This window comes from Aricia agestis, chromosome 13, assembly GCF_905147365.1.
Source record: "Aricia agestis chromosome 13, ilAriAges1.1, whole genome shotgun sequence".
NCBI classification, from domain to species: domain Eukaryota; kingdom Metazoa; phylum Arthropoda; class Insecta; order Lepidoptera; family Lycaenidae; genus Aricia; species Aricia agestis.
In genome coordinates this window covers 4,976,261-5,001,745 of record NC_056418.1, presented here as the reverse complement: position 1 = coordinate 5,001,745, position 25,485 = coordinate 4,976,261, and the positions used below count along the sequence as shown (strand labels likewise).

The 25,485-nt window shown below is 41.0% G+C and overlaps 3 protein-coding genes across 5 annotated transcripts in view; 1 reads left to right on the top strand and 2 right to left on the bottom strand.

Annotated features, from left to right (window-relative positions):
• Positions 1-327: 327 nt before the first annotated feature.
• Positions 328-8,809, bottom strand: LOC121733177 (cell cycle checkpoint protein RAD17). Of its 3 annotated transcripts, none has more exons than XM_042123346.1 (10): positions 8,734-8,809; positions 8,559-8,649; positions 8,154-8,448; positions 6,203-6,368; positions 5,770-5,898; positions 5,420-5,601; positions 4,739-4,894; positions 1,505-1,698; positions 616-737; positions 328-486 (listed from the first exon to the last, which is right to left on the bottom strand). In XM_042123346.1, exons 1-10 carry the CDS (start codon positions 8,766-8,768, stop codon positions 345-347), a joined length of 1,512 nt encoding a protein of 503 aa, XP_041979280.1. In that variant the 5' UTR covers positions 8,769-8,809; the 3' UTR covers positions 328-344. The 3 variants fall into 3 exon arrangements, with proteins under 3 accessions (XP_041979280.1, XP_041979281.1, XP_041979282.1); XM_042123347.1 differs by having other exon boundaries at positions 8,548-8,649; positions 8,734-8,797; XM_042123348.1 differs by having other exon boundaries at positions 8,548-8,649; positions 8,730-8,740.
• A 3,364-nt stretch (positions 8,810-12,173) lies between these two features.
• On the top strand, positions 12,174-13,771 carry LOC121733228 (NADH-quinone oxidoreductase subunit B 2-like). Its single transcript, XM_042123423.1, has 4 exons — positions 12,174-12,308; positions 12,387-12,695; positions 12,889-13,077; positions 13,545-13,771. Exons 2-4 carry the CDS (start codon positions 12,391-12,393, stop codon positions 13,681-13,683), a joined length of 633 nt encoding a protein of 210 aa, XP_041979357.1. The 5' UTR covers positions 12,174-12,308; positions 12,387-12,390; the 3' UTR covers positions 13,684-13,771.
• Positions 13,772-15,149: 1,378 nt separating this feature from the next.
• LOC121733019 (fibrosin-1-like protein) overlaps positions 15,150-25,485 on the bottom strand; it is a 97,482-nt gene continuing 87,146 nt past the window's right edge. The window contains exons 6-15 of the mRNA XM_042123089.1: positions 24,006-24,065; positions 22,363-23,850; positions 21,863-22,017; positions 21,337-21,517; positions 20,646-20,815; positions 19,733-19,839; positions 18,883-19,142; positions 18,362-18,493; positions 17,272-17,331; positions 15,150-17,160 (exon numbers count right to left, since the gene is read on the bottom strand). Coding sequence (XP_041979023.1) covers positions 16,207-17,160; positions 17,272-17,331; positions 18,362-18,493; positions 18,883-19,142; positions 19,733-19,839; positions 20,646-20,815; positions 21,337-21,517; positions 21,863-22,017; positions 22,363-23,850; positions 24,006-24,065 — 3,567 coding nt within the window. The 3' untranslated portion in view covers positions 15,150-16,206. The remainder of the gene's footprint in view (positions 17,161-17,271; positions 17,332-18,361; positions 18,494-18,882; positions 19,143-19,732; positions 19,840-20,645; positions 20,816-21,336; positions 21,518-21,862; positions 22,018-22,362; positions 23,851-24,005; positions 24,066-25,485) is intronic.

The window sequence follows — 25,485 nt, the reverse complement described above, 5'->3', positions numbered from 1 at the left end:
ACGCCATCAAGACGCCATATTTAACCATAACCATAGAGCTCGACGAGGTTTTAAATGCACGTGGCGAAAAAAGGAACTAACGCTGTCATCATACAAAAATGCTATTTTTGACAGTTCTTTACCAGCAGCGCCCCCGCCCACGTTCATTATTAACTTTGTTGGGCCAGCTGTCATCTGTCAATTTCTCCGGTCAAAGTTATAGTAAAGTTAAATTTAGCCTAACTATAACCATAACTTTAACCACGCCTCTGGTGCAACCCAACCTTATTAGTCAATTAAAATGGAGAAAATAATGGAAAAATAAATAATTTAATTCAACAAACAATATTTACAATTATTAAAAACTACTCTATTATATTAAATTCTTCACCATTTGTCTCATTCGCTTTATTTCCTATTATTTTACAATATGTAACAAAATCTGATGCTAGTATTTTTCCTTTGTACAGTTGGTTTGGGTCCAAAACTTTAAGTTCATGTTGTGACCTAAAACAAAAAATATTTATACATTCTTATTTTTTAGAGGTATCTATATAAAAATAAACAATAGAAATATTTAAATTAAGAAAATGAATATACAGTCTTTCAAACTAAGGAGTGCTAAAAAGTACATACGGAAATTGTATTTTCATGTTTTTTGGTCCTCTGACAGGATTCCAAGCTGACACCGGTGACTTATTTGCTAACATTAAACCAGCAACAGCGACATATAAGCCGAATTCCTGACACAGTTTCTCCTGACAAAAAAAAAAAACAAGATTTAGGTAGGTAGGTAATACGTATGTTGCATGCAAAGTAATAACAATCTTGTAAAGCACTTTTCAAACAACTGTAATGTATTACAACATCTGTAATTTTTGGGGATTAAATGTTGGGGAGGGGAAGAGAAGATTTCGGTACAAGCTCGAGCGTGTCAGATTAAGGTTCCGACATGTGCCTAGTTATCATGGTATAGAAATCAGATTTCTCACGTGGTGGGTTAAAATTTTTTTTTTTAATATTGAAATATCATCGGATCTGTCAGATTAAGATAGGGGATGTTAAGTATACCCCAAAGAAGCTTCCATATAAAGCACTGACGATTCAAAGGTTAGGCAAGCCTGTAGGAATATTTTAAAATATAAAAAATAAAGCTTCATATTTTCCTAACTAAGCTTCGCAGATATATTTTATTTTGCACTAAACTAAATGATGTAGTCCTTGTTGTTTAAAATATATTTATAATTTACCTAAATAAGCAATTTTCTGAATATATTTTATTTTCCAAAACTTTAAAATGGCTGTAGTTTTTTATCAGTTTTACCTAATGTAAAAAACCTACTAGGTCTCCTTGACGCTCGAGTGACTACACAATTAGCACCTTCCCTCCCCTACTATAAAACAGTGTAGAACTTTTTAGCGGTACACACCAAAGTCCAGCAAAGCTCCTGAAATTGTTGTTGGTTTGTCAGCCATTTCAATGAGAGCCTTGTTGCACTACATGGCCAATGTATGGACAACTTACTCTCCATTCAGCTAACAAGTAGTCTGCGTCACTGAGTGCGGATGCGGCCTTATCAGCGTCATACATGCATGAGAAGTGCGGCAAATAGTTCTCTTCAAGGAAATTCACAAATGATATTGGGTTTGTTAAGAACTGCTCGATTACATCCCTTGGACTGTGTGATAACACCTGTATGCCATTATCTGATGTAGTAACTGAAATAAAGTTGGATTAAATTAAGCGTCTGATTAAGAATTGTTAGTAAATGATAAATAGGTTACAGCTTAGTAATTATGTCACTGTCCAGAAAAGCTATTTATTATTATTATTATTAGACAAAATTTTATTTTAAGGAGATATTTAATATATTACAAGACGGCGCCCGCAACCCCGTTGCGCCAAAATTAGATACATTATTCTACAATAAAAACTATTCAATGTCCTTTTTACTGGACACCAAGTAACTGTTAACTGACGCTGGCAACTCGAAATATAATAAGGAAGAAGAACACCAAGTATCTGCAATTCTGCATACCAAATTTCATCAAAATCGGTTCAGCGGTTCAAGGGTGTGAAGGTAAACGAAGTCGCGGGCAACAGCTAGTTAATTAATAAAATTTATTAATTAACTAGCTGTTGCCCGCGACTTCGTCCGCGTGGACTTCAGTTTATAGCGCGCGGTGTCAACAAAATTGGTGTCAAAAGCTTTTTAAAACCCTGGTACCCCTTAAAGGAGTGAGCTGACTACACGGCTGTTTTGATTAAAGGAGTGAGCACACTGAGACGAGCCGTGCCGGGGCTCAGCGTGCCGGGGCTCATCGCAAAAATCCGCCTCCATGCAATTTGTATGGAAGCGGACACTGTGTCGGGGCGCAGCGGATTTCCGTTGCGCCCCGACACAGTGTGCGATACGCGCATCCGCTTCCATACAAATTGTATGGAGGCGGATTTTGCGGCCCCGGCATGGCGCGTCTCAGTGTGCTCACTCCTTTAATCAAAACAGCCGTGTAGTGTGCACATAATATTATTTTTTTAAATTAAACTTTTTTATACCAAATGTTAAGGGCGCTTATCCCTTCAGCTGTGGCGACCATTTTGAAAAAAAAAGCGCATCTGTGGGGCTACTTCTGGATGTTCACGCGTGATGCGTTAAAATGACGCGAAAAAGGAATTTTAGAGTTCTAAAATTCCTTATGGGGGATGCATATTATAACTATAATAAACATTATTTAACATTCATCAATAAGAAAAACACACTTCTCCATACATTTTTTCAACCCACAAGCTTTACAAAAAACAACGCGCGCGATTTAAGACAAGGGTCAAGTTTGAAACTTCTAGCAATCGTCGTAAGTGTGTTTTAGAGTCATTAGAAGTGACTATAGCCCGTCTTTGTTATATTAAGTACACTTTGTGCAAGTTAGAGCGGTAAAGATGTAGTTTACGATATACTGTGGTTAAAATAAAACACGAAGGTGATAATCGAGCTCCGGGAGCGCGGTCCACAGATGTGCGCATTTTTGACATCGAGCTCCTAGAGCGTGGTCCACAGTTGTTTCTGATATCTATGTTGGTAGGTGAGTTATTTGATGACGTGTATAACAATCGAAAGAATCGAAAATTTAAACCCAACATGGTGCCACCTCTTATAGAAATATATAATATGAGCAAGCGATAGCGCGATCTAGGCGACTCTTGGCGCCATCTGTTATGAGTTTTAGAACTAACTTAATTTGAACAAATTTACGCATAAACACCCCCTTACAACCCCCTTTTCCAGTAAAAAAGTAGCCTATGTTCTTTCTCAGACTTTAGACTATCTGTGTACAAAATTTCATTACAATCGGTTCAGTAGTTTTGGCGCTGTTGTTTCTGTTATCTAAGTTGGTAGGTGAGTTATTAATTAATAACGTGTATAACAATCGAAAGAATCGAAAAACCCGCCTCAACATCGTACCACCTCTTATAGAAATACATATGAGCAAGCGATAGCGCGATCTAGGCGACTCTTGGCGCCATCTGTTATGAGTTTTTGGAACTAACTTAATTTGAACGAATTATATAATACAACCCCTTTTTCCAGTTAAAAAGTATGTCTATGTCCTTTCTCAGGCCTTAGACTATATGTGTACAAAATTTCATTACAATCGGTTCAGTAGTTTTGGCTTGAAAGCGCGACAGACAGAGATACTTTCGCATACCCGGCAGCTGGTGAATCTATACTAATATTATATTAGTATAGATTCACCAGCTGCCGGGCCGGTCATAATCTTCGCTGTACTGCGCGGCGCACCCCCGCCTTGGTAGCGCCCACTTCGAAACGGGCGTACCGAAAATCGCAATTTTTAATTTCGCCATAACTTCTAAACCAAACGTCAAATTTTAATCATTCAAAGACAAAATATTATCTACACAAACTGTACTTAGTGATGAAATAATTTATTTTGATAAGTATTATCAGCATGAGTAAAATAAATACTTTTAAATGCAGTCCAAAAAAAATCAAGATTTTTAAATGAAAAAATGGTTGTTGTGCCTCAATCGACATAGATAGGTATAGTGTGTCGCGGACATTTTTGTAGATATTTATAAGACCTATATTTACTTAGAACATTGTATGGTTCTATCTTTTATAGTTTAGGCAGCGTACGCAAAATAAGTAACTTTTATGGTTGATTTTTTTCACCTTGTGTCAAAAAAACCCAAATATCTTACGGAACCCTATATTTTCCAAAATAAAAAGTAGCCTATGTTACTCGTAAATAATGTAGCTTTCGAATGGTGAAAGAATTTTTAAAATCGGTCCAGTAGTTTTTGAGCCTATTCATTACAATTAAACAAACAAACATACAAACAAAAAATTATAGTGTGTTGCGGACATTTTTGTAGATATTTATAAGACCTACATTTACTTAGAACATTGTATGGTTCTATCTTTTATAGTTTAGGCAGCGTACGCAAAATAAGTATGGTTGATTTTTTTCACCTTGTGTCAGAAAAACCCAAATATCTTACGGAACCCTATATTTTCCAAAATAAAAAGTAGCCTATGTTACTCGTAAATAATGTAGCTTTCGAATGGTGAAAGAATTTTTAAAATAGGTCAAGTAGTTAGTTTTTGAGCCTATTCATTACAATTAAACAAACAAACAAACATACAAACATACAAACAAACAAACAAAGTTTACCTCTTTATAATATTAGTATAGATAGTATGGATATAAGATGAAACTTTTTCAAAGTTTTGTTTCTTACCTTTTGGATTCAACACTCTTCCTACACCATGTAAAATACTAACAGTCTGATCCTTTCCCAAAGACATAAATTTACTTGACACATTCTTCTTTCTTTTGGTGCTTTTAGTTTTTGTTTCTTTCTCTACAAAACTGGTCTCTAAACTGCAACTTGAGCCTAGAAGAAGTAATTTGGAACATAAAATGGCTTCTCAGAACAATTTATAAAGGACATTTAAATTGTTTTTTGTGCTATGACATGTTTTTTTTTATTACAATAATTAGGGTTGCCTATGGGCCAGTCCTTTGTTTGTCTCATTTACATAATTTTGTCGCATACCAAGATTTCATTTTCTCTACTTCTACTGTAGGCATGGGCGTACCGAGGGGGGGGGCAGCTGCCTCCCCCTAGATCATGTTGACGTCCCTACTAAGTAAGTATATTATCTAGTACTTTCATGTATAAAAATTAAAAATAATAAAACGAATTTTTGTCATTTGTTTGCAATTCAATATTTTTATAACTAAAAATTATTAATTTTTTATTCTTTATAAGCACCTAGCTTAAAAAAATCTGATTTGCCCCCCCACTGGCACAGAATCTGCGTAATTTGCCCCCCCCTGTCCCAGAACCTGGGTATGCCCATGACTGTAGGTCCATCACGCCTTGGACTATGCTATGACATGTTCGTTTATTACTTACCCTTCAAGCAAGCAAAATGTAAATTTAAAATGGCTGAACGTATGTCACCCCCTGAGGAGTTGACAACTGAATCTATTAGCTCAGTTGTAGGAGTATTGTATGAAGAAGAATATTTTTTACTTATCACCTCTGCTGCCCTTTTTAAAGCAGATTTTAAACCAGTGGCAGATACACTGTTAAACCTGAAACAGATTATATTGTATGAATGTCAATAATTGTTACAAATACTGTTCTACATGAGTCTACTGAATGTTGAAATTTGTATGAAATATCGGGACCTATACATTGTGTGACAAACCACAATTTGGATATTACAATGTTGTTGGAGAAATCATGTACTCAGTACTTACGATATGTGATGTATATTAAACTGCTCTTTTAAAGTTGGTGTAAACAAACTTATGGCAGTATTTTTATTTTCTGTGTGTGTTTCTGAACAAATAAATATTATTGGTGATAGAGCTCTTTGCCTGTATTGCCTTGAAAAAAAAGAAAAAGTCATACTTTAGTACTGTATACAATTGCTGAAGTACTCTAAGGGCCTGTTTCACCACATCCTGATAGGTGCCGAATAGCCTATCCACCACTTAACTTGACAGATGAAGTATGAAGAATCTGTCAAAAAAGCTGTGAATAGCCTATTCGGCACTTTATTAAAAAGTGGCAAAACAAGCCCTAAATATTAAAATGTGTTAAACATTTACAAATTCTAAATATAGTTTTAAATTATATAAAACCAAAAATTGGCTAAGAAAAATAACAAAACCAACTATAGATACTAACAGCAAAACTTCTGTAAATTCTGTCGGTGTTCTCATAAAAACATTTGGAAAATCTTCAACTAGCACCAGTTTGCAGCTGTTATTGTCCAAAAGAGATGTGAAGTTTGCAGACTTAATAATAAACTCTACAAACTTCTTACTTTGGGATTCTTTGAATTCATAATCACCTGAAATTAAATGGATTTAACAATAAATTACATAAAGGTATTTAAAACTGCATTCAAATTCATTATGAATCCCTAAATGTTCCATTCAATTATTATTGTCGTAGTAAAAAAAATAATTATTATAATAATGAGACAATATGTTACATATATGCTGCCGCCTGCCGCACATGCATTGTGCTTGAGATGATACCATTGGACGATCTGCGTGTATCGTCCAAATCGTCTCATAGCATGAAGCTTCGTGACGATAGACTATAATGTGGCCACGGCAATAGAGAAATTTTATTAGTTTTGCTAAAACTAAAAACTGAATCAACTGATTTGGCTAATTTTAGTTTTGAAATATATAAATCCAGGTTTGTATTATGTATAAGGTAAGTTTACTGGGTCATCTAGTAATCTATAATAATGAATCAGAATTCAGAAGAATGAAAAACAATCTATACTAATATTATAATTTATAAATGCGAAAGTATCTCTGTCTGTCTGTCTGTCTCGCTTTCACGCCAAAACTACCGAACCGATTGTAATGAAATTTTGTATACAGATAGTCTAAAGACTGGGAAAGAACATAGGCTACTTTTTTACTGAAAAAAAGCGTTGTAAGGGGGTGAAAATGAGTAAATTTGTTCAAATTAAGTTAGTTCCAAAAATTCATAATGTCTCTTACATCGCGCTAACGCTTGCCCAAAAGTGTTTCTATAAGAGGTGGTATTATATTACATTCAATTATCGATTTTTTCGATTGTTATTTCCTTTTTTACGTTATTTAATAAATCAGTACTTTATCTATGCAGTGAGCCAGTGATATAACCTTAAACCTATCAATGATAAATAGTTTATGGGTAAAGTTGTGTAATTGTGGTAGTGATGGGACTTGAATCAAAATTGAGTATTCGAATACATTCAAATCACCACGAAAATAATCGGATCGTGATTTGAATCCAAGTTTGATTCGAATAGACTGTTGATTCGAATCAGATCTTTAATTCGAATAGATTTTTGATTCAAATTAAATCCTTGATTCAAATCACGATTTAAATCAATATATAATCATACAGAAAGACATAACTACAACAAAATGAAGCTGTGCATCTATCATTCTGTCTGTGTCTGCTAAGCTTTCACGCATAAGCCACTGAATCATTTTCGATAGTAGTTAGTATAGACCTTTGGAAAGGACATAAGCTACCCTTTTATTTCACTGCTCGGAAGTACATGATATATCACATGTAGCCAACGAGTGCGGAAAGCTAGCACCTTACGGCCGTTTTCAATAACATACTTATCTATAACAGTTAAAGATAGATCTAGCTATCCTCGTACTAATCTTTCATGGGGCGTTGCATTAACGTGATTCGAATCAGTTCGTGGATTCGAATCAACTCAACAATTCAAATCAAATTATGTTCGAACCAATTTAAAAATTGACTCGAATCGAGATATAAATGTCATGATTCGAATCATTCGAATCAAATGTGATTCGAGTCCCATCACTAAATTGCGGGGCTAAATAAGCTTAAAAATTCGGCTTAAAAAATTGAAATATTATGTGCACACTGCACAGCTGTTTTGATTTAAGGGGTACCAGGGTTTTTTTTTATAAAAACTTTTGACACCAATTTTGTTGACATCGGGAGCTATAAACTGAAGTCCATGCGGATGAAGTCGCGGGCAACAGCATGTCACTTTATAAAGCCAAAGAAGCAAGAAATTTCTCTAGGACAGTGTTAGTAGAAAAATTAGCAAGTGTCAAGATGAAAGGCACAATAGTAATGGACTTACCATAGTCCGATGGATATTCGATGTCAAGTGGAGTTACCCATTCTGTGACTTTAATGTTATATTTTGTAGCCAATGTATGTATTGTAGCTGTTTTACCAGCACCTACAGGCCCAGACAAAAGCAGCATACTGCTATTGCTACCCTGATAATTCGATTTCAACCATTCCTCTACTTCCTGAACTTTTTTATTATGAACAGCCAAGTCTTCAACTTTAATTGGGTCAAAATTTTTCATCCAGTTTTTGTCACTTATGTTTATTATAATTTTGGATTCTTTGCTGCATGGGATGGGATTCTGCAAAATGAGGGCAGGAAGGCAGAACTAATACATCTGAATCAGGTGGGTACACAAGTAATACATATTATAACTAACTAATATTAATAATTATCATACCGTCTCCATACCAGGATTATGGGGTTTATTGGCCGGTTTATTAGTTTTCTTTGTTGGTTCATTATCATCGAATTCAAATAACGGGTTGAACCATTGGCGTTTCTAAAACAATAATAGAGCTACAGATATACGTTTTGTATATTGATAAATACTTGCATACCTATATTATTATAATTGTATACATACTTTCTGCATTTTTCTCTTAATGAAATAATCGCCATTCAAGAACGGATAATATCTCACACACGCATGCGCCCGACTAACGCTGATTGGTCTCGCAAAAGTATTTTTTTTTTTATGAAATAAGGGGGCAAACGAGCGAACGGGTTACCTGATGGAAAGCAACTTCCGTCGCCCATGGACACTCGCAGCATCAGAAGAGCTGCAGGTGCGTTGCTGGCCTTTGAAGAGGGAATAGGGTAATAGGGGAGGGTAGGGATGGGAAGGGAAGGGAATAGGGGAGGGTAGGAAAGGGAATAGGGTAGGGGATTGGGCCTCCGGTAAACTCACTCACTCGGCGAAACACAGCGCAAGCGCTGTTTCACGCCGGTTTTCTGTGAGAACGTGGTATTTCTCCGGTCGAGCCGGCCCATTCGTGCCGAAGCATGGCTCTCTCGCGTAATGTCTGGAGTTAAGGTTGTATTTTCTGAGTTTAGTTTTTGGGAATTCGCTTCGCTGCGCTTCGACTCTGCTCTATTAATAAAGCGCACAATAAAAGACAGTCGTATTCGTTTCGTTTTTTGCTTTAAGTATAAAAAAAAACAAAATGTCAGTGTACCAATGATTAAGGAAACAGATGGAGGCGACATAACTACAAAAAAAGTGTGGCCGGCGCATAAACCTATAATGCTAAAAACCAACAAAGAGTGCGAGAGAGAAGAAAATCCTTTATGGAATTATAACAAGATAAAAAGAGAGAGACAGTCAAATGAAAATTGTAACCACTTTTATTTGACAGGTCGTCAAAAGTCGTCAGTCGTTTTTATGCCCTTTCGGTATTTCCAATATATTGTTCAATTTGTTTGTTATTTTTAATAAATATTATTATATTTAAAAATGTTGACTTGTGCTGTAATTGTTTGCAGTGTAAATCATAAGAATAATCCTGAAAAATATACATTTCACAGGTAATTATCTTCATGTCCTAATTGCTACGATGTGTTTATTTTCGCTCTATTCTGTCTTTGGTTCTCTATTTCAAATAAAATATTATGAATCCTCCCTTTTACTTTCATAAGAAAAATTTTTCATCAAATTTTTTTACATATACGCTAGTGCTTGAATCAAATTTATCGATATGCTTATCGATATTTTACAATAATATAAAACTAAAATTAAAAATCATTTACCCTTTATATTTATCACCTTAAGCCCGGTCGCACATTATCCGAAATTTCTGATCAGAAAAATTCAGACGCCTGGCGGAACGCACTCTGTTCATACATTTTCTTGTAGACCCATCATACTAAAAGAATTTCTGACGTGTCAAAATGTATGAGTGGGGCGGGGCGTCCGAATTTTAGTAATCACAAATTCGGATAATGTGCGGCCGGACTAAAAAGGACATATTATCTTATTTTAACTAATAGTATATTATAATATAGCTAATATAATATAACTACTATAATATAGAGTGACTCTAAAACTAGAGGAAGGTTTATATTTATATATCATAATCATTTGTTTTACAGATTCCCTCCTTCCCTCCCTCTAATAAGAGGAAAATGGCTGAAATTAATTGGGCGTGTTGGTTGGAATCCCAAGAAAAATTCAACAATATGTAGCAAACATTTCATTGAAATTTTTAAAGAAAAAGTAGAATAAATACTATTTTGGTTAAAGGAGCTATCCCAACTTTATTTGTGCCAGTAAGTTTGACATACTGTTGCACTTGTTACTGAAGCAATTATTAAAAATAAGCAATTATAAGCAATTATTGCTTTTTAGTTCATTTAAGATTATAGTTAAATAAACTAAAAAGTATTAAATAATCCTTATTCTGTACTCAATCTTTTCGGGAAACTTACTAGTTCGGGAACTAAGCCGACGAGAAGAACCGGCGTAAGAAACTTGCACGGGGCCTACTTTTTACCAAAAAAAGTAAGAAAAAAAAAATTATCTTTTAAAATAAAATTTACAATGCTGTAACTAAAAATTATAAAATGTAAACACAGCTATCTGTGTTTACATTGTATAATTTTTAGTTACATAATAATTGTAAGTCATGTAGAAGTAGCCTTGCAAGCAGTAATTCAGCATTCCCAAGATGTGACATCGTTTATGAAATCATTGACCTTATAATAGGCTTTGGCACAAAACGTTCTTTGACTACTTTTTTAAATTTATTAATCGAAAGATTTTGAACGTTTTCTGGGACCATAATATGTTCCCATTTAAATATCAAGGAGTCACCTCGATTTCTCATGGTTTCCATCACCAGACCACTACTTTTGTGAACATGATACCTACTCGGAACAATACAATGTACAACAAAAGAAAAAATTTGAAAATCGGTTCATAAACGGCGGAGTAATCGTTAAACATACATAAAAAATATATCCACAGCCGAACGTCTAGACTCCTCCTGTTTGGAAGTCGGTTAAAAATAATTATAATAAAAAATATTATGATATTTTATGATATGTATTTAATTTAAGAATAAAATATAATATACTATGTGTGTTGTTTACTTTCAACGTTTACTTTCAATGTAAGGACTGATTTACCAGATAGATTTTACCTGAGTAATAAATAAGTAACTTTATAATGTGTTATGTGTATATTATTTACCCCTATAAGAACCTCATGTCATAACATATCCGACGATTGAAAAATCATTCCAAAAAAAATGTGTATCTACTTTTCAATCGTCACCTTTTTCGGGTTGTCAGGTGGTCTTTACGACAGGATATATTAAATCTATGGGCCGGCGCCATATTGCCAAGAACTAAACATGGCGGTCTATAGTGATGGGACACTCGGTTGATATTTGTCGAGGACATCGATAAACTAACATGTTATAAGTGAGCGTCCTGTTATATTATATTGATATCAAAAATGTTTTTTTTTATATTATATAAAAAAATATCATTTTTGCCTATTTTGTCTCTATGTTTTATAGTACATAGAGACAAAATAGGCAAATATGGTTTTTTTTTTATATAGGAGCCTCCTTAATTTTAATAAAACTATTTAATTTATTTTAAGTTTATTAATTATTATTTAAGTTGCCATTATTGATATCGGGCAAAAATTACCAAAAAATCGGACAAATACTAGTTGTACTCGCGCACGAAGTGTTTACAGTTTATTTTATTTTACCAGCAATTATTATTATCATTAAAGTATGTATACAACTGAGTATTTTGTGAACATTTTAAGTGCCCATTTTTTTCGCGATATATCGAGACCGATGTTGATATTTTTTCAAATATCGATGTATCGATATATCGATATTTTCTTTCAATTTCGACATCCCTATAATACGACACTTTGACAGTTTATGTACCTCGGAGAACCGGAACATAAAATAGCGGACCGGCCACAGTATTTTGATTTGGTAGAGACCATTATGCCGAGTCCACATAAAAAAGTCAATGCAGTGTACACACATAATTATGACATATCTGTCACAGTAACACTTTGACAAATGACATAAATATTGACTCTCAAAGTGTCCGTACGCATGTTACGTAAATTAATTTATTTGTAGTATATAAGATCAATTGTTTCATAAATAGCATATGAGAACACTCTCCTAGGTATACGTTTTATATTGCTATAGTGAGTATAAATACGTGTGAGTGACATGAAAAATTTAATTGCGTGTTTTGTTCCAGCAAAATGCAAGCCATCAAAGCCTTGGGTGCTGCCACCCCTTCTTCAATTCTGTCTGTTTTGAAGAAAGGAGCTTTTGCCCCGGCTGTGAATCAGATACGTGAAACACATTTGCCTGCTCCTAACCCCAAGGAAAGACGTCCATACTCCCCGTTCCAAGATGCGAGTAATATGGCCGAGTATGCAGTGGCCAGGTTGGATGATTTACTCAACTGGGGAAGAAAAGGTTCAATTTGGCCCATGACTTTCGGATTGGCTTGCTGCGCCGTGGAGATGATGCACATCGCAGCTCCCCGTTACGACATGGACAGGTATTTATATCACCTTTTATTTGGCACTAAATGTTTTGTAATTTCAAGAAAATGAAATCGTGCACTAATTGTACATTTTAAAATCCTAAAGTTTTCATACTAAACCTCTTGAAAGTGTTCTTGATATATCTTTGATATGATTTTTTACTTACTACTAATTGTAATAATATGTTATTATGTTATAACCTTTCAGATATGGTGTAGTATTTCGTGCATCACCTCGTCAGGCAGACGTCATGATTGTGGCTGGTACCCTCACCAATAAAATGGCACCGGCATTGAGAAAAGTTTATGATCAGATGCCGGAACCAAGATGGGTTATTTCCATGGGCAGCTGTGCTAATGGTGGTGGATACTACCACTATTCATATTCTGTTGTCAGGTTATAAACTTTTTTAATAAGTGGTTGGTAAAGTATCATAGGTGTAGCCAGGATTAGGCAGGCAGATTAAAAAAAATCCTAGACTTCGAATTTGTGACCCTGCAACTCTCTACGCTCCATGTTTCGGTATGAAACTCGTGAGCATTAGCGACCAATCGCTCTTGCCCCCCCTTCTCGTACCTCACTACGCTCATGTAAAGTATAAGGATTTTAGACAAAATGAGCCTGTGTCTTCTGATATACCACAGTACACTAATCATTTAAGGAAATACTGTTGATTGTGTCAAATGAACCAAGCTGTTCTTTTAAGCTACAGACTACAGTCTGTTAATAATAAATTAATTTTGAATTTTCCTTGAACCTACTAACGAATGATTGTCCCCATAAAATTCCAGATCTTGCTCATAATCAAGCATTGCAATATTGATTCTTGGAAAACTAATTAATATTAATTGCTTACCTTCCAGGGGTTGCGATCGAATTGTACCAGTAGACATCTACGTACCAGGATGCCCGCCTACTGCTGAAGCGCTTATGTACGGAGTGTTACAATTGCAAAAGAAAGTCAAAAGAATGAAGACCGTTCAAGTCTGGTACAGAAAGTAAATGTAAATAAAATAGAAGAATCAATGACAAATGTTTTGTAAATTATTTTTCTCATTATTAAACCACTCAATAGTATAGCAGCATCAAACTTTAGTTTCTATTCCCTTAATAAAATGTGTCCAAATGTCTATTTATGAATAGAATTAAATTGAAAACTAGTTTGAAACTTTAGAGCGCAAGTTTTAGGTGTACTATAATATTTTGTTCTTCCTTTAAAAATCTTATAAATATATTTGCAGTGGTATTTAGTGAATTCTTTAAAATAATTTATTATTAGATTATAGGAAAATAAATGGTGTTATTTTATAATTTGCAATTTTATTTTCTGCGTAATGAGTGGAATAAAATACACTTGATGAACAAGTCAAATCATACAGTAAGTTATGTGAGAAGAAACTTATAAATTAAAATTTTTTAATCATATCATCATCATATCAGCCTATAGTCGTCCACTGCTGGACATAGGCCTCTCTCAATTAACGCCAAGATGACCGATCTCCTGCTACTCGCATCCAACATGGGCCTGCAACTAAGCGGAGATCGTCGTCCCACCTAGTTGGAGGTCGACCTACACCCCGATTTCCCAGCCTTAAGGCGTATGTAACGACCCCACCGCCCGCCTGATGGTAGTTCTGTCTCACAATAATTAGCACAGTTAGTCAACCGAAGGATGGCGGTAAAACCATCAACGATAGGGTCAGTGAAGAAATCCATGGTCATCAATGGGCTGCAGCATTGATGGTTTGATTCATTGGCCCCCTGTCAGATTGCCAATCCGCGTGCTCTGCGTGGCAATTATGAGCAAATGCCTCTTATGAAAAAATTTTTTAAGCTCCACAAAAATATAGTGATCTATCAACGCACAGCCCAAACCACTGGACGGATCGGGCTGAAATTTGGCATGCAGGTAGATGTTATAACGTAGGCATCCGCTAAGAAAGGATTTTGATAAATTCCAACCCCAAGGGGTTCAAATAGGGGATGAAAGTTTGCATACAATAATAGTTCTTAACGCGAGCGAAGCCGCGGGCAAAAGCTCGTAAATATTATATTTCATTATTCATAAGGCAGTCAACATAAATTATTCCAAAATTTGGACTAGCTCAGGTTACTTACCTTTTAACTCAGGAAGTCAAAAAAAAACCGGCCAAGTGCGAGTTGGACTCGCGCACGAAGGGTTCCATACCGTTATAGAGCGAAGGTTGGAAAAAAATTGTGTTTGTTGTATGGTAATTGGTATGTAACAAAATAAAATTAAAATGGCGCCCACCTTAAATATTATTCTAATTTTTAGTATTTGTTGTTATAGCAGCAACAGAGGTACACAATCTGTGACAGAAATCTAGACTCTAGCTAGAGGTTTTTGAGGTACAGCCTCGAGACAGACGGACAGACATTGAAGTCTCAGCAATAGGGTCCTAAGTCCTAGCCTTTGGGTACAGAAACGAAAAAAAGTAAAAACTCAGTTTGGTATAAAAATCAAAAGTTTTAATGGTATTTTCTGAATCGCACCAAGCTTTCATTTACTTTTAGTATACAGAATGATTTTTATATAAACTATAATACATTTCCGAATTCACCTTTTATATATTTTGAGAACACAATCGCTCTGTGTGCCATGAACAGAATCGTAGCTTTTGTCTGACTTACTGTCTGCTTAGTACGGCAATGGCACAAAATGAGCTCACAAAACCGACACCATTTCAAACCTTCTGAAAGCTTCTTCATGTCAGTTATAAATAAATTTGAAATCATTACAGTAATGAAACAACTCTGCTATTAACTCGGATAGACAATACATTCTCTAACTGCAATACACTACTTTAAAGTCAGACAAAATATTTTTCACAATACAATAATATCACATATTTTAAATGCATTTATAAGAAATGTCAACTGCTCTACTCACAACGGAAACTTTCGACTAAGACATCATGGAAGATAGGGCGACATAAATAAATAAATAATTAATCACTGGTACAATCGAAAAACCATTATGAGATTTTTAACGGAAGTATAAATCAAACTCCCGATGCAATAATAATTTATATGGGTTTTTTCTTTCGACGTTAAATAAACCGATTCTATATTTTAACACTAATTTACAAACTAATATTTACATTTTATTTATAAGTATATATAAATATGTATAATTATATCGATAGCGATTCCGATAATCCTATCCCTCACACGATCAGCAATTAATGTATAATTAACTAATAATGGTCACAATAACAACTCGATAGATATTTTATGTAAATAAACAAGCAGTAGTGTACAGGGGGACGGCGCCGGCCGCCCCCAGGCCGCGCGCCATATTGCACAGTGACGCCGCGACGTCGGCGACCTCACACTCCGGCGCGCGGCCCGCCGGCGGCCGCCGTCTCGCAAGCGACGTTACAATAAATAATTTTCTAAACCGATAATACGAAACGATACACAGTTTGAGTCGTAGTGTCACTCGGCGACGTCGTTTACGCTACGTATTTACATTCGGGGAGCGGACGGTCGCGGCGGTCGCTATCATCGCGGCTCCTCCTTCTTGAGCAGGTCGAGCGGCGCCAGGGGCGCGAGGGGCGGCGCCAGCGGCGGGGCGAGCGGCGCGTGCGGCAGCGGGAGCGGCGCCAGCCCGCGGTGCAGCAGCGGCCCGGCCTTCAGCTGCTGGTGGTGCGCGTACGCGCTGAACATCTTGGCGCGGTCCTCCTCTGCGCGGATGGCGGCCTCCACGAGCGGCGCGAATCGCATGTGCTGCAGAGGGTCGAAGGTGCGGTAGGGGTCCCAGTGCGGCGGCGGGTAGGCGGCCAGCGAGGGCGGCGCTCGGGGCGGCTCCTTCCTTTCCTCCTTCGGCGGGTCGGGCGCGCCGTTCCGCAGGGGGGAGCGCTGGCGGACACGCTCGAGGTCGCGCTCGCGCGCCTTCCGCCGCTCGCGCTCGTCCCGCTCCCGGCGCTCGCGCTCCTCCCTCTCGCGGCGGGCGCGCTCGCGCTCTTCGTGGTCGCGGCGGACGTCGGCGGCGGGGGCGGGCGCGGGCGGTCGCGCGCGCCACGCGTCGTGCAGTCCGAGCGGCGGCGCGTGGTGCACGCCGTGCAGGGACGACGACAGCGCGAGGTCGCGCCCGTACGGGGACAGACCGAATGGCGAGGGCGCACCGCCGAAGGCGCCGGCGCCGTATCGGGCGAACGGCGAGACCCCTGAAACGCCCAAATGACGGTCAGTGGGCGCGACCAGGGGCGCGGAGGCGAGAGGCGGTCTCGGGGGGTATCGGGCGATACCTAGGGGCGGGTGGTGCGCCAGGTAGGCGGGCGGCAGGTCGTAGGGCGAGCGGTAGGCGTGCGGCGGCGGCGCGGGCGCGGGGAAGGCCCGCAGCTTGTCCTTGTCGGCGGTGCTGACGGCGACGCCGCTGCCCGCCTTCTCCTTCTGCTGGTGGTTGTAGATCTCCCACGCGATCCGCACGTGCATCGCGTTCCATTTTCCAGTTTTCTGCGAGAAACGGGCGTCGGTGTTAGTTGACGACGTTCGATGAGCATCACTTGCGATGTAAAGAAAGAATAATAATAGGCATGCGAGTAATGAAGTGCTCGGGAGACCTACCATGACGGCGGGGCGTGCTTGAGGTTTAGTGGCGGAGTCGCTTGCGGCTGACACTATTGGCTGTTAAAATGATGCGATGCAAGGTTAATAATGACGGAGCAAATAATAACAAAGCAGTAAGCTACGGAATGATGCTACGGAAGATCATAACAACTATACAAATGAACCATGTAATATATTGTGAACCCATAGAGAAGTTTGATTAATCTCTAGTATCTATAGGACTTAGAAAGTGCTAGGCAAATTAAGATATGATTAGCAAAAGATAAAAGGAGTTATGCTAAGTATACTACTTACTAGGGTTACAAGAAGTTAACGTCAGATTTATTTTACAGTAAGTATACTAAATATGTACCATTGAGGAAATTTATTCCTAGGCAGTTGACAGACCAACGTCATTTGGCCGCATCATGTCAATTCAATGATTGTGATCTGTCGGCTGGGTTTGACGTAACGCGACCAAACGACGTAGGTCCCCCTTCTGCCTAGGAATTAACTTCTGTCATAGTACATTAGAATAGAAGATTGATCTATTATTATTATTATTATTATGTTATAGTAGTTATTTACTTTTATAACTTTATTAGTCACTACCAAATTTTGTTCCTTTTCATGTCACTTCCCCACTGAACCGATTTTGCTGACTTACTCATTACTTATTATAAACGTGTCTAAAATTATTTGTATTTATATTCCAAATGAATTTAAACAGAGTATACTACAATTATTTACATTCTACCAAAATATTACCTCATATTTTGATATATTGTAGTATATACCATGGAAGAAATTAATTCATAGGCAGTTAACGGACACATGTCAATCGGTTGGATTATGTCAATTCAATGTTAGAGTTCGACAAGGCTTTAAATGAACGTGGCGCAAAAAAGGAACTAACGCTGCCATCATACAAAAACGCCATTTTTGGCAGTTCTCCTTTACCAGCAGCGTCCCGTCCGCGTTCATTTAAAGCCTTGTAGCACTTTAGCTGTGAATTGTGATCTGTCGGATGGGTTCGACATGACTCGACCAAATCACGTAGGTCCGCCATCTGCCTATGAATCAACTTTTCTGATAGTACAATAAGTACCTTAGGTGCATATGTGGTGATCGGCGATGGCGGTACATATGGCGCGGTGGAGTGCAGCAGGCTCGACGAGTACGGGTACCCGAGTCCGAGCCCCGATCTGTATAGTGACGACATCTTGCCCACGTCCTTGAACTGAAAAAAAACCCCTTAGTTAAGGTAAACCAACCGGGTGGTCCCCGGCTAGACAAACATTTGGTAAAATGGTCACTTTCCTTCCAAAACCGTAAATCATTTCAGTTGTTGTCACACACACGCTATTCTTTTTTAATGAACTGTAAGGGCAAACCTCACCGGGACGCCATCGCGACGTAGCCAGTGACCATACCATGGCAGCGTCCAAGCAACGTCTGGCGTCTCTACATCGCCGCAAAGCGCTGTTTTTCTTAAAGTTAAGTTTTAGAACACAGCTTCGCGGCGACGTAGATGTGACAAAGTAACGTCACGGCTGCGTCGTGATGGCGGTTCCCGGTGAGTTATGGCTATAAGTTTTCCATTCAAATAAAAAAAAAACGAACACTAACCAGTGGTGAATGCGGTACTAGCAGCTGATGGGGATGATGCGGCGCGGGCGGCGCGTGGGGCGCGTGGGGAGCGTGCGGCGCATGGGGGGCGTGGGGCGCGTGGGGAGCATGGGGGGCGTGGGGAGCGTGGGGCGGCGGGTGTTGGTGCACGTGGGTGTGCTGGTGCTGGTGGTGGTGCAGCTCGGTGCGCACGCCGACCGCCCCCGCCGCCGCCAGGAACCGGCTGTCCAACTCGCGACGGAGCAGATCTGCGCCCGGACCTGGAAGTGCATACATTTTATTATTCACTAGAGGTTCCGTTGGATAGTTTTTCTAATATACAAAATTCTCGTGTCACACGTGTTTGTGCGCGAGCTCGGAACTCCTCCAAAACGGCTCAACCGTTAGGCCTGACAATAGGTTTTTATCTACTTAATATTTATACTAGAAATGGCAAAACAATCTTTGCCGGAGTTTTTTAATAAAATAAGGGGGCAAACCAGCAAACGGGTCACCTGATGGACAGCAACTACCGTCGCCCATGGACACTCGCAACATAAGAATATAGTCGCAAAATAAGTACAGCCGTAGGGGTTGCGCTAGAATTTGAGCTGCAGATGATAGTTGGGTTTTGACTTTCTCCGCCTTTATAAAATAAATTTAATTTACTTAATTTAACACAACAGTACTCCTTTTATTATATTTAGACACCATGCGTTTCTTGTTTAATTAAGTTTCAAGCCTTTCAAGTATTTTTGCCCTAAGAAAAAAGTAGTAGGCTAGAAGGAAAGTCTGAATTAAATCTACTAGTTTATGCAGCGTGTTCGTTTCTAAATAAAACAATGACGATATAAGTAACAGTATAACTCACTAGTTTGGAAGAGGGACTCGGCGGAGAAGGGGTTGGGGTTAGGCGGCAGCGGCGCACCGAACAGCGGCGGCGCGGGCGCGAAACCCCGCTCTGTCGCCGACCCCCTGCTGAAATATACAACACGATCATCATATTTTTGTTACTTACATTTAAATGCAAATAGCTACGAATAATAAAAACTAAGGAAGAGTAACTGTGTCAAAAAATGTGTCCACGAGTCTACAAAATGGGACCATACGTGCATACTTTATGCATGTGTTCGGTAGTCGGTACACAATTTCGTGTAAATATAGAAGTGACAATTAATGTCAACGGCTTTGTTTCGTAAATTTTGGTTTTAGTGTTTCGTTGCTATTGCCATAGTAAATTTAAGTGTATGTGATTTGTTAGTTCGTTGCTATTGCCATATTTTAGTGTGCGAAAAGGAACCAAATTCAAAACGGTTGAAGTATGGGAGTTATGTTTCCTTAGTTTTTATTTTTAGTATACGCAGAAACAGTGTGAAATATACTTTGTAAATATTTGCAGAAAGTGTTTTAAATTTAATTAAATTATATTCTTGTCACGATCATTATATTCTTGTTACATTACACATTTCTGTTGAAAGCAAAAAGTAGACGCAGATGTTTCTGCGTGCGAGTTTTTGCCATCGCTGAATAGATTATATTTACATCGTGAAAAAATTAGTTACAAAAAAAAATTGTATGGCAATACCATAAAAATTGTAGCTTCACTTAGAGTAAAAAAACAAGCATTCGGCACTGTTAAAATCTTTATCAGTGACATCCGACACTGTCTCAAATATTAAAAAATAAAAGCCTTGTTGATGACAATGTCACATTCTATGCTTCTTGGTTGGCTCATCTATCTTCTATGATATAATATGGAGTCGGGTGTATGTCTCTGTACTCACGTTACCCCCCAGTGGGCGGGCGGTTTGGCGCCGGAGCTGATGCTCGGCACGGTGGGCACCGGCGCCAGGGCAGGCGCTAGCGGCGTGGGCGCGGGGGCGGTCGGCGTGGGTGTCGCCAGCCCGAGACCGAGCGGCAGCGACAGCGGCGCGCTCAGCGGAGGAATCGGGCCCTGGAATATTGAAAATAAATAAATAAATAACTCTTTATTTGAACAAAAAATTAAATACTTCACAACAATGAAAAAGTCTAAATTGGATGGCCTTAACCAGTAGGCCTACTACCAAACCGTTTTGAGACTCAAACATTCTCGTACGATTGTTTGAGTCTCAAAACCGTTTCGTGGTACGGGCCCAGATACCGGGACGACTTATATTAGAACTTGGATTTCCAAAGAAGGCTGTAACGTTTTAAATCTCTGGGAGGGTTAAAGCTTGCAATAGGTATAGTCTAACTCAGGCATCATAACTTACTTTTTTAATATATTTTTTATATACTTCCGTGTGCCTTTTTGCTTATATGGTTAGTGGAAGAAGACAATGTAAGTAGCAAGGTAGTTTGTTTTGTATTAAACCATGTCTATCTAATCTAATCATGTATTATGAAATGCACTATATGACTACATACAATAATGTGGTCAACAAATCTAGGTAGATTACCTAACGCGGCTATAAAAGTTATGAAAATCATTACTGGTAGCGGAGCGGCGAGCGGAGCCGCTAGGGGCGTAGCTAGTGGCGCGGCGAGCGGCGCAGCGAGCGGGGCCGCGAGCGGCGCGGTGAGCGGGGCAGAGAGCGGAGTGGGCGCGAGCGACGACGACACCACCGCGGTCGCACCCGAAGCCGGCGTGCTGCGCGACAGACTGCTGATATTGCTGCAACATAGTGGTTAATAGGTTTAGATTTGTTTTAAGTAATCTCTACGGCGATTAAGCTCTTGAATTTATATTAAAGCATGTCACTAAATAATTCATAGTCACAAAAGTTGATTATCAGACTTATCAGACATAGCAATAAACTTTTCTAACACTGTATGAATTCGTTTAGCTTATTTTAGGTTACTACATACTAGCGAAAACTTGTAATTGGCATATCGCTGTTTAAAATGTATTTTATTGTTGTTTTACATGCCGTAGGCTTTCTAATAAAGTAAAAATATACAAGAACCACATTTGTTATTTATAAGTTTTGAACAATGTAAGCAATTAAGCATAACCCACCTGAAGCTCTCCCGCTCCCGGCTGGGGCTCTGCCCGTGCGGCGAGTAGCTGAGCGGTGCGTGCGCGCCCGCCGTGCCGAGCGTCCCCGGCGTGTGAGGCCGCACGCCCTTCGGCGTCTTCGGCGCCACTAGCGGTGAAGCTGATAGGCTCGTCCTCTGAAATTGTTCAATATTATGGTGAGTTTAGAATTCAATGTTTCTCGGATCAGCTAGCTGCTGGTGTGTTTAACAGTATCGATCGTTTAACATTTAGGGCCTGTTTCACCACTTTCTGATAAAGTGCCTAATAGGCTATTCACAACTTTTTTGACAGATTCTCCATACTTGATCTGTCAAGTTAATTGGTGGATAGCCTTATCAAGAAGTGGTGAAACAGGCCTGTTTCACCACAGTCTTTCACACAACAGAATAAAAGTCTTTTATTCTAGCTAAAGAGTTCTCAAACGAACTGAAGCGTTCGTTATGCAATAACATAATACAAGTATTACAATATAAACCTACCGTATCCGTGGTGTTTCTCGGCGATGCGGCTGCGGCGGGCAGGTAGGGGCTGTGCTGGAGTGTCGGCGCGTACGGCGCATACAGCGTGGGGTAAGAGCTCGAGTACACCGTCGCCGGGTAGCCGTTCGCCAGCGACGCGGGCGGGGCCTCCGCCGGCCGCACCTCCCCCGCCGGCGGCGCGAGGTGCCCGCTGCCGGCCGATACCGCGGGGGACGCCGCCCGGCTCATCGGCTGGTGGAGCGGCGCCGAGTGCGTCAGCCCCAGGCCGGGGTGCTTCACAGCCGGCGCGAAGCTGGGTAACGCGCTCGTCGTTGTGTTGGTCGACACCAGGGGAGATCCTATGTGGTTGGGCGCCGACGTCACCGACGTCGAGCTGCTGACGGGCGGCAGGCTCGAGTGGGGCGCGCTGGGATGAGGAGGGTGGGCGGAGCCGAAGTGCGGCGGGCCGGGCTGGCTCGCCGACGTCGGCGGCAGGTGACTCGATATGTGGCTCGCGACGCTGAAGTTCGAGTGGCCCGGCGGTCGACTCGCGTACGCCGTCGGGGCGGAATGTTTCTGGAGGCTCGGCTGACTCTGGTACGAGTGGGAGTTCGAGATGGTGTGGCCGTGAGCGCCGGAGCCGACGCTCGAGTTGACGTGACTAGACCCGATCGAGGGGGTGGGGAAGGGACGCGAGATTGGCGCGACGACGGGGGAGAGGGGGCGGGCGGCGGCCGCTTGGCCCGGAAGCGAGGCGGCGCCGGCGCCTGCCGGCGGCTGCGGCGGCCCAAGCTGAGGCACGCCGTTTGGGGCGACGCGGCTCGCGAAGGCAGCGGGGGCGGGAGGGAGGGGCTGCGCGGCCGGCGAGGGGTTCCGCGCATCGGGGCCGGGTACAACGGTGTGCGGGAGGGGGTGGGGGGCGCGCGCGGCGGGCGGTACGTGCGGGCGCGGCGCGTGGTGCGCGTGCAGGTCGAGCGGCGCGGGCGGCTCGGCGGCGGGCGGCGACGTCCGCGTCTCGTGGTTGGTGTGGCGGTAGTCGGGCAGCGCGGCGGCGGCGTGCGCCTGGTAGGCGGTGTGCGAGGGGAAGAGGGGTGAGGGCGCGGGCGGGGCGGGCGGCGCGGGGGTGGGGCTGTCGGCGGCGGCGCGGGCGCCGGGCTGCAGCTTGTTGTTGCTGGCGGGCCGCTCGGGCGTGTCGGGCCCGGCGGCGGCGGCGGGCCGGGGGATCTGGGTGGCCGCGTGGCCGTCCAGAGCGGGAATGTGGGCGCCGTTGGGGCGGTGGGGCGTGTCGGCGCGGAAGGGCGGCGGCGGGAGCGCGGGCGGCGGCAGCGCGGCGGGCGCGGGCGAGGGCGCGGGCTGGGGGAGGGGCGCGGGAGCGGGGCTGGCGCTGCCGCCGACGGGGGCGCGGGACAGCGCGAGCGCCCCGCCGCTGCCGCCCCGCGCCACCAGCTCGTTCTTGCCCGCGCCGCCGCCAGCCCCTGTCACCCGGAACAAAGAGCCTGCGTCCGATGCCTGAAAAAGAAAAAAGAGAGCGCTTGTATTTTACGTTTATGACACATTATTTTACTTGGCAGCCAATTTGTTGTATGTTATGGAGACACTCTCAAAACAGTGTAAAACTTGGCTCGAAAAGCGTTATGAAAACAAGTTATGATAATGCTACTCACATCTTCCATCGATGCATCGTGGTATCGGGGTGATGGATTTCTACTATTTTCTGGACTCGCCTGTAACAATGAAAATAACTCATTAGAAACTTAGTTCATTAACAACAGTTTAGGTACAAAAGTTTAAAGAAAGTAAAATATCTCTGCGCTTTCTCCCGCCCATATAGTCTCTTAGACCGACCTGACCGACCCACGACCACCGTACTAAATGTTATGGCAGTTGCCAATACAAAGGTATATCTGACGTGTGTGCCGGTCGAGTAATGCGCACATTAGTATGCCACACACAAGGACTATTGTTCTTGGCTAATACATAACATAACCTTATTCGTCTAGCTTCGTGATAGAAATCGAAAACGCGATACGAATTAACCATATGGCTAACCTCGACATTTTTATTTATCGCTGTGACCGCTAGATTCCAGCCAACATTTTGATACCAAATTCAATACACGCAATAGAATACCAAACAACAAATATTTTTAAACCTTTCTAAATACCTATTACTACTTTTAGATGTAGTCTACACTGTTGAGCGTTGCCTAATAGCTATGTCCATACTGTGCACTTTCATCTTCAATTTTCGTCATCAACTTTCATATTGGCGTATTCAATAATTGAATGCGTCAAGAAACGCAACACCAATATTGTCATTTTTGAAGTTTTGGATACGGTCAGAGGGCATGCGTCGCGGGCATGCCTCACGTTCGCTATTGACTGCGCTATAACGCATGCAATTGACGAACAGAGAAAGGCACAGTGTGGACAAAGCTACTTGGACCGTTGCATTGTATCGACGCACGGCAACACAGTACTAGACGGGGCCAGCGCATCCAACGATGCAAATATCCAACGCATTAATGAAATATCAGAAATATGCATAATATTCTTGATATTATGCCATCAAGCGTAGGATATCGTTGCTGCGGCGCAACGAAACACAACGGAGCAGTGACCTTAGTGACCTCACACTTACTCTCTAGTGCCTAGAGTCTAGTCTCAACTTCCAATATACCGCATATTTTGGTAATAGACAAGCGGATTTTAATTAAGAAGAATAAATAGAGTTGAAATAAAACGGGTTTATTAGAATAATATCATTGTTCCAAAACTAATAAAGGCCGGGGCCGGGAAATATAATGAAAAGCAGACGATTCAATTAGCGGCCGATTGAAAAAGCGTTGATATAATGCAAGGGTGGCCAACCTTTTCGACACTTGGGCCAAAATTCCGAAGTAGAATAATTTTACCCCGGGCCGCACAGCAGCCCGCGGCAGCCGCGTCCTCCCGGCAAAAAGTAGGTAAGTTTGCGCGACTAGCGGGCTCTCAGTACGTCATTTCAAAGTCAGCCCCACTTTATGTAGATAAAGCATGTGTTGATTTTAAAAGTAAAAAAAGAAGTGTTTGTTTGCTTTTTATAGTAATTAGTAGGTATGATAGGGTTATTTTAGTATTAACTTTTTTACTTTAAAAAAATGTG